The 8,501-nt window shown below is 34.6% G+C and overlaps 1 protein-coding gene across 1 annotated transcript; it reads left to right on the plus strand.

Moving 5' to 3' along the window:
- Window positions 1-5,361: 5,361 nt before the first annotated feature.
- LOC119685299 (general odorant-binding protein 56a-like) lies at window positions 5,362-6,130 on the plus strand. The gene is made up of 2 exons (XM_038099542.1): window positions 5,362-5,445; window positions 5,603-6,130. Exons 1-2 carry the CDS (start codon window positions 5,380-5,382, stop codon window positions 6,047-6,049), a joined length of 513 nt encoding a protein of 170 aa, XP_037955470.1. The 5' UTR covers window positions 5,362-5,379; the 3' UTR covers window positions 6,050-6,130.
- Window positions 6,131-8,501: the final 2,371 nt, after the last annotated feature.

Here is an 8,501-nt window from a genome sequence, read left to right on the forward strand (position 1 = left end):
GTTAGAACAATCGTAGCTGCAGTGAAAGGTGATTCTGCACAGTGGGCCAAAGTGGCTGATAAGGTATTTGAGGTACAGGAAACAGAAACGGTTTGTGTAGTACAAAGGAATGAACCGAAGGAGATGAGGAAGGAAATTGACGAGTTGAAAGTCATGATAAATAATTTGGTCATTCAGTTGGGCAAAAGAGGAAGAAGCAATGACAGAGATCGTGGAAAAGGGCGATCATCAAGTGCTAGAAGAGGTAATATCTGTTTTTATCATCGGCGGTTCAAGGAGAGGTCCACAAAATGTGTTCAGCCTTGCCAGTACAAACCACCGCGAAACTCAGCGGAAAACTAAACACCACTTCACGTCTGACGGCGAGTGAAGTGGCAGAGGGTAAAGCATGCCGTTTGTTCTTCAAAGATAAAAAAACAGGTATAAATTATCTAATAGACACAGGCGCGGAAGTTTCAATTTTGCCAAAGAGAATGCAGCCTGAAAATGAAGCCACGCAATATTATTTATACGCAGCAAACGGAGCGAAAATTAGCACGTATGGAACGAAATTAGTGCAAGTCAATTTGGGGTTGCGCAGACAGTTCCTGTGGGAGTTCCTAGTGGCGAAGGTAAATCACCCAATAATAGGGGCGGATTTTTTGAATAATTTTGGTTTGATAGTTGACCTGAAGAACAGGAGAATTTTAGATGGCATTACAGGTCTCCAGGTAATGGGTTCGAAGAGAGAGATGCACTGCGTGAAGCTAAGCACAATTGATGCGACTAGCCCGGTACATAACATTCTGCGGGATTATAAAGAGATAACGGAACCGGCTACTAGTAATAAGGTGGCCACGAAGGTTACGCTAGTAGAGCATCAAATTGTTACTAAGGGACAGCCAGTGTATGCAAAACCTCGGCGGTTAAATCCTGAAAAATTTGAAATTGCGAGAAAGGAATTTGAATTTATGACGAAACAAGGTATTTGTAGACCAAGTAACAGCAATTGGGCAAGTCCGTTGCATTTAGTGGCGAAAAAGGATGGTAAGTGGAGACCGTGTGGTGACTATAGGAAGCTTAATTCAATAACACTACCAGACCGGTATCCAATACCCCATATACATGATTTTACTCGCATATTGTACAATAAGAAAATTTTCTCAACCATTGACTTGGAAAAGGCCTACAATCAAATTCCGATTGCTGAGGAGGATCGACCTAAAACGGCGATAATAACCCCGTTCGGCTTATATGAGTTTAACATGATGACTTTTGGTTTATGCAATGCTGCGCAAACTTTCCAAAGGTTTATGAATGATGTCCTAAAGAATCTGAGTTATGTGGTAACGTACATAGATGATATATGTATAGCATCAGCTGATGAAAAGGAACACGAAATACATTTAAGAGAAGTGTTCAAACGATTAAGTGATCATGGTCTGACAATCAATCTGGGAAAGTGTGTGTTTTTTATGAAAGAAGTTACCTTCCTGGGTCATGTGATAAATGGGGATGGAATTAGACCTATAGCTGAAAAGGTAGAAGCGATAAGAAATTTTAAAAAACCGAAGGAAGTACGAGAGTTAAGAAGGTTCATTGCTTCAATTAATTTTTACAGGCGTTTCCTCCCGAATGCTGCAAAGAATCATGGCATCCTGCACGCGCTATTAAAAGGAAATAAGAAAAATGATAGATCTCTGATTGATTGGACAGCAGAGGCCGAGAAAACATTTGAAGTGTGTAAGAATAATCTGGCGAATGCTGCAATGCTAGCACACCCGGCTCCGAATGCGAAACTGGTGCTAAATGTGGATGCTAGCAATTTTGCAGTAGGAGCAGTGTTGCAACAGCTTATAGATGGACAGATGCAACCGCTGGGATTTTATTCCAAAAGGCTGACAGAGACTCAAAAAAGATATAGTACTTATGACCGCGAGCTACTTGCTATATATATGGCGGTCAAGTATTTCAGGTACATGATTGAGGGCAGGAATTGCACTGTGCTAACGGATCATAAACCGATTACATTTGCTTTCTTACAAAGATCTGAAAAAGCATCAGAACGCCAGTTACGCCATTTAGATTTTATCGGGCAGCTGACAACAGATATTCAGCATATAGCAGGCAGCAAAAATACGGTCGCAGATGCTTTATCTCGAGTCGAAAGTGTGGTGGCTGGAGTTAGACGATCACTAGACTATGATAAGTTGGCAGAAGCTCAGAAAGTTGACCAAGAGATGAACGAGTTGATAAGAAACTGTACAGTGTCATCTCTGGAGCTCAAGTTGGTAGAGTTAATTACAGAGGGTGTTTCTGTGTATTGTGATGTATCCGGAAAGAAACCGAGACCGTTTATTACAAAGTCCTTCCGAGCGCAAGTGTTCGAAATGTTACACAATTTAGCTCATCCTGGTAGAAAAGCAACTATAAAACTAATAAGTTCTCGTTTTTGTTGGCCTAAAATGAAGACTGAAATAAGTCAAATGGTGAAAACATGCATGGCATGCCAAAAGTCAAAAATCCAGCGGCACAACAGGACTGTGTTGCAGGATTTCAACGCTCCTGATCAACGTTTTGAGCATGTTCATATTGATATCGTGGGACCTTTGCCCTATAGTAATTGGATAGCGCATTATGGTGTGCCGAAAAGGATTACGACAGACCAAGGGCGACAATTTGAATCCAAGCTTTTCGATGAGCTAGCCAAAATTTTGGGGTGTGAAAGGCATCGAACTACAGCATATCATCCACAGTCAAATGGACTTGTCGAACGTTTTCATCGCACGCTAAAGTCTGCACTGAAGTGTAAATCAAGTGTTGAATGGACAAGGGCCTTGCCAATTGTTGTAATGGGATTAAGAGCGGCATTTAAAGAAGATTTGCAAGCGACACCGTCGGAATTAATTTATGGGGTAAATATACGTTTACCAGGAGAGGTGTTTGATGGTGATTTGAAGCAAGTATCGCAAACAGAGTTTGTTAAGAAGTTAAGGGAAACTATGAGCGAACTGAAGCCATTACAAACATCGCGTCATATGACGGAAAAGCCATTCGTATTTAAAGATTTGAAAAGCAGTACGCACGTATTCTTACGTGATGACGCTGTGCGACCACCACTGAAACAGCCGTATGAGGGCCCATATGAAATTTTATGTCGTGGTGAGAAAACTCTAACAATAAGAGCAAGAGGACGCACGATGAACGTCAGCATGGATCGAGTGAAACCAGCATATTTTGCAAATGAAGCTGATGAAGGTTGTTGCCAAGATAGTGTCAAGGTGTTAGATGATGACAGTAACAAGCAGATAGCACCGAAGGTGACTCGAGTGGGTAGAATAGTGCGTTTTCCATTGAGGCTTATGAGGTAGTAATAATGTGTAATACGGATAGAATTTGTCGTGATGCAGCCGTCAAATTCTAGAAGGGGCTGTGTGGTGAGAATCAACAAAGTAGGCTAAAATTGTCAGATTCTCTGATATTTAAAAATATTTTATTTAAAAATATTTATTCACATTTTTTCAGTCAGTTGGTCGGTCAGTCAATTAGTTAATGTTTCTTAAGTTGTATTAAAAAATAATAAAAGTTTGTGTTGCAATAAATACTGTTTTTTATTAATAAAAGCTATTTGGTTATTGTAATCACAACAAGCTAAATTATTAGATATAGAATAGTCCATTGTTATCAGTTGGTATGTATTTGAATGTATTTGTAATTTTAATATAATAAACTTGGAAGAGCTTCGCAGTTTTTCTTTATACATGCCTTTTTCACAATTTTATTTAAACAATTAAATTCAGTGTGATATATTAATGAAGCTTTTCCGGTCTACTATAGTTCAATTACCCAATAATGATTCGATATCGATTTTGTGATAGTTTTTCACGTGTTTCTTTTCGACCATAAAAGTTGGCCTAGTTTTCAGCAGTGTAGATGCTAAGTTAGGAATCAACATATAGAAGCAATTTTAGATACAGAGTTTGACTTGACTTTTGTTAAGATTTTTGATCTATTCTCATTTAAATTTTTGTTTCCCGACAAAATTTGAAAATAATATGTATTTGCATTCAAACACAAAAATTTTGCTTGAGTCCAGTTATGTTAATGTAGATCCCGAGATGTATGAATATTTAATGTATATTTTCGTTTAACTATGATTTTATTCGATCCCATGCTATTTAGATGTGTTCGATGTTTTCCATTAATTGTTAAAATAAGACAATTCAGCCCGCTTCAAAAAACTAGTAGGAGTCGCTGCTGCGGTGTCATGGAAAATGACTTCAAAGAACTTGTATTGCGATAAATAACGAAAACGAGTATCGAGCCTAAAAGTATTTGGAATCGAAGTAAAATCATCGACTTCTTGCATATCAAAATATTCCCATCTGTGGTAAGAGTCTGAATTTGCAGAAAATAATTAAACAAAAACAATAAATCAAAGTATTGGGATTTCATATCTCAGATATATGAGTTGAAATTAATTAATCAAAATCGCATGTTCATATTGAATTCATTTTTATTGTTCCAATGTTGTTGAAAATGTTATGGATAGATATAATCAAATTAGTAAAAATAAATAAAATTTTCGATTGTTACCATGGCAATGCAGTGAATTTATTATTCTGCCTATTTGCAGAATTTGCAATCATCGCTCTACTGATTGATTTATTTTCCCAAATATGTAACGCAGTCGGCCCACAATTTCTTAATAAATTTTCCAAGTTCAATTTTCAAATAATATTCAGATTTACTTTATATGTTTATTTTTAAGGATATCATTTGTTTAACTTTCTCGTTTGCATATATTTTGCAAAATATTTCAAAAAAAAACTTGTTTTTTCGAATTGTTCAAATAAATGCAGTTACGAGTGCATCTCCACAATTGGCACTTGGCTATTGGCATTTTCTATTAATGAGAGTCCGAGTATTCCGAGTTTGGAATAAATCATTGAAAATTGCCGGAAACAATTTCAAATCAAACAAAATCATTTTTCACAAATTATTAAATCAAATTTAAGTTATCATTCTGTCGGATTATAAATCAAATGTGATTGAATTATTATGAAATTATTTTATTTTTAATATTTGCTAAGCAAACTAATAACAACAAAAAACAATTTCAATTAATTTGAATACAAAATGAATTTTATTATTTCCCAAATAATGGAAATACGAGTATGTTTAACAAAATAATAACAAAATAACAGAAATGAAATCATTTTCGCAACTTTATTTCTACTCAAATCATTTCAATCAAACGCTCGATTAATTTTTATGTCGCCTCATTACTTGTAAACAAAAGTTGTGCCAATGTGCCAAAGTGGCAAACGTTGGCTATATAAGCGTTAAGCCGAGCACTACGGTTCGCAATCCAAAGAAGCTACACACTTTACAAAAAACATGAGTTCTGCTTTGATCACGACATTGACTCTGTTAGGAGCAGCGCTACTGCTTCCCGCATCTGAGGTATGTTAACGTAACGTGTATCTAGATATAAATAAATAAGCTCACAGTGACACTACCAGGATGAGACTTAGTTGCATCCTGCGACGTGACACAATTTGCATATTAAAAGTTAATAAAAATAACACTTCCCGCTCTCAATCTGCCTTTGTATACACAGACACGTTACACATCAATTAACGTCAACTTAGCCATGACCGTGTCGGAGGATTCGCATCGCTTGACAGAGGATATGGTGCGCATCTGCGCAGAGGAGACAAACATTTCCCTGGAAGAACTGCACAGGTTCCGTCAAAATGACTTCAAGTCGAATACCTCAGAGGCAACTCAATGCTTTGCACATTGCGTATACGAGCAAATGGGCCTATTACGTGACGGAGTCTTTGTGGACCGCGACTTCATACGCACTTTGGCTGCTGCTACTGATCCAAACACCATTTTGGCAGGAAAGGAATGCTTCAACATTAAGGGTGAGAACAAGTGCGAGACGGCCTATAAAATACATCAATGCCGCTACGAGCACAAAATGCGCGGCATTCCAAAGGAAACAGCAACCACAGAATCAAATGACAAAAGCACCGCAACAGCAACGGATTTGTTAGTTTGAAGTTCTTAGAAGGATGCGGATAGCATAATTCTACAGGAAGCATTTTAATTATATTTAATGTTTTTGCTAAAAATGTTTAAGAAAGGGTGAACTGTGTAAATTTATTAACAATAAAATATAAACAATTATTATGGTTTCGGAATTAATAAAAATAAAACTCTCTTATAATTTCGGAGGTTTACGAGTCCAGAATCCTTTATTGAAATGAGTTTTTACCAAAATATGAATATAATTAGAGTTCAAAATAATATGGAAATCGCTTTAATACCTTTCATATTAAATAAATGCAAATAATTGCATACTTTGAGAAAAATAATTAATAATGATAATACAGAATTGTGCAGATTTTCATAAAGATTCCCAATGAAATTATATTCATATACCAGAGACATTAATTTAGATTGTTAGTTTTCTCGATAGAATAAATTTCGAAAAATATCGTTAGGAATAGGGCCAGTAAAATAGTCATTTTAAGTGTTGAAGAATGTAATTTAATGACAGTTCACAGCCTCCACGTGGCACCCCTGGAAGGTCACCTGGCACCCGCTGGGTAATAAACTTATAGTGCATATAACGATATGAGATATGACTCGATGTGACCACACGATATATATCTATATTTATATTATATATATATGTATTAATAACGATATGAGATATGACTCGATATGACTTTAGGATATATATATGTATTTATATTATATATATATATATAACCGTAGGGATATTTTGTCACATTTTTTTACCAACCTTTTTTTTATTCTAAATCAGTTTTAATCAGGTATACATATATTAGCTTTTAATATTAATGATTTTATGCCATTTTTTGATTTGTTTTGCAACGTTATAGGTTATAACTTCTGTGGTTTATCTATTGAAAAACTTGTCCCAAAGATTTTCAGTCAGCCAATTTTGTAATATTAGAAGAGTTTCGCAGAGACCGTAAGAATTGATATCAATGATCCAAGGTCCGAGCAATGCGATGGATGCACTACAACTTTTTAACCAACTTCCGTCAATTTGTTCAGAGTCACAAAGACGTATGTGACCTGGCATAATGTATAATGTTGAAATTTCTTTTTGTTCGTTTTCTTTTTTTTCTTTTGTGCAAATTTATGTGCAACATATTCGGTAACCAGAATGTACCAAACTTTTTGAACCTTAGTGATGTAACAAAAGTATTTCGCACCACAAAATTCATTATTCTTATTATTGTTTTTGCATTATTAAAAGAAATTATAAAGTTGATCATATTAAGAGCCAAATTTGGAAGGATTTCATATAGAATAAAGCTTATCGTAAGCAGTGGCGACATTAGAACAATTGTGCAAGTTTTCGAGACCAGCTTTGTTAAAGCTCTTTAATTTGTTAGAGAAGAAAAAGAATATCAAACTTAAAAAATATGTTAAGTAAAATCATAATACACCTTACGTGCGTCCATTAGAGGAATATCTCACTTACAATATTTAGTTTATCTGAGAACCACCTATAGATGTATTATTGTATAATTGAATATAATAAAATCTTATTTGTATTTTGAAGTTTTTGATATTATATATTGAAATAGTATTCAAATACTTAGTTTCGAATAAGTTTATAGTATTTATCAGAGATCTTTAAAAATTATTAACCTGCTAACAAAAACAGCTTTTTGATACTGTAATATATATTGATTCAGTTTATTAATACATTATTGAGAATTTCTTTACTCTTATCTAATTAAATCAGATTATGTTTATTATATGTAGAAAAAGTCTATCTTTCTCGATTATATACAATTAAATTTTAATTAATATTATATGTGAAAAGTTTTTATGAGACCCCTAGACCTGCAGTTCTCAGCAATTGTAAACACCTAACGCCGCTACTGATAAATAAATAAATACTATAAGGAAAATATCCCTTCAACAACTCTGCTAGTTAAGGATAAAATAAAATTTGTTAGACAAAGTTTAATTCTGCTAGACTGTGCATTGCAAATAACCAGTTAAATGCGAAATAATAAGTTAAATGGCATTTAACTGGTTAAATGCGTAGAAGAATTAAATCTTGCTAATCAAAATTCTATATATTCTGCAATCGTAGTTTCTTGCTGAGTATTGCATCTGAGAATGTTATAATATTTCTGAAATATCATTGTTGTGTGGTCAGTGTGAGTGGTTTGTTTGGTATTGCTAGTATATATATAGAATATATGTGTTAAGTATAGTAAAATATAATATAAAGAAATGGAGATAGCCGATGTCTGGAATGTCTTTTTCTTAGAATAGATTAAATGGCAAGTTAATATAACATCGTCACATGAAAATAGAAAGTTTATTACAAAATAACTTGGTATATTTTTCGGTGTAATCAGGGTTTTAGGTACAAAGTATCCACACAAAAACCTGACAAACTAAAAGTTAGTCGTTGAATTGTATTGTGTATGAGAAAAAGTAGAAGCTAAAGGGAG

This window comes from Teleopsis dalmanni, chromosome 2 (genome assembly GCF_002237135.1).
Source record: "Teleopsis dalmanni isolate 2A chromosome 2, ASM223713v2, whole genome shotgun sequence".
In the NCBI taxonomy this organism is placed as follows: Eukaryota; Metazoa; Arthropoda; class Insecta; order Diptera; family Diopsidae; genus Teleopsis; species Teleopsis dalmanni.

Bases quoted from the DNA above. Each gene is read 5' to 3' on its own strand.
- LOC119685299 (XM_038099542.1), top strand. From the start codon at position 5,380: ATGAGTTCTGCTTTGATCACGACATTGACTCTGTTAGGAGCAGCGCTA. The intron at 5,446-5,602 runs GTATGTTAACGT...TTGTATACACAG, and splicing joins TACTGCTTCCCGCATCTGAG to ACACGTTACACATCAATTAA.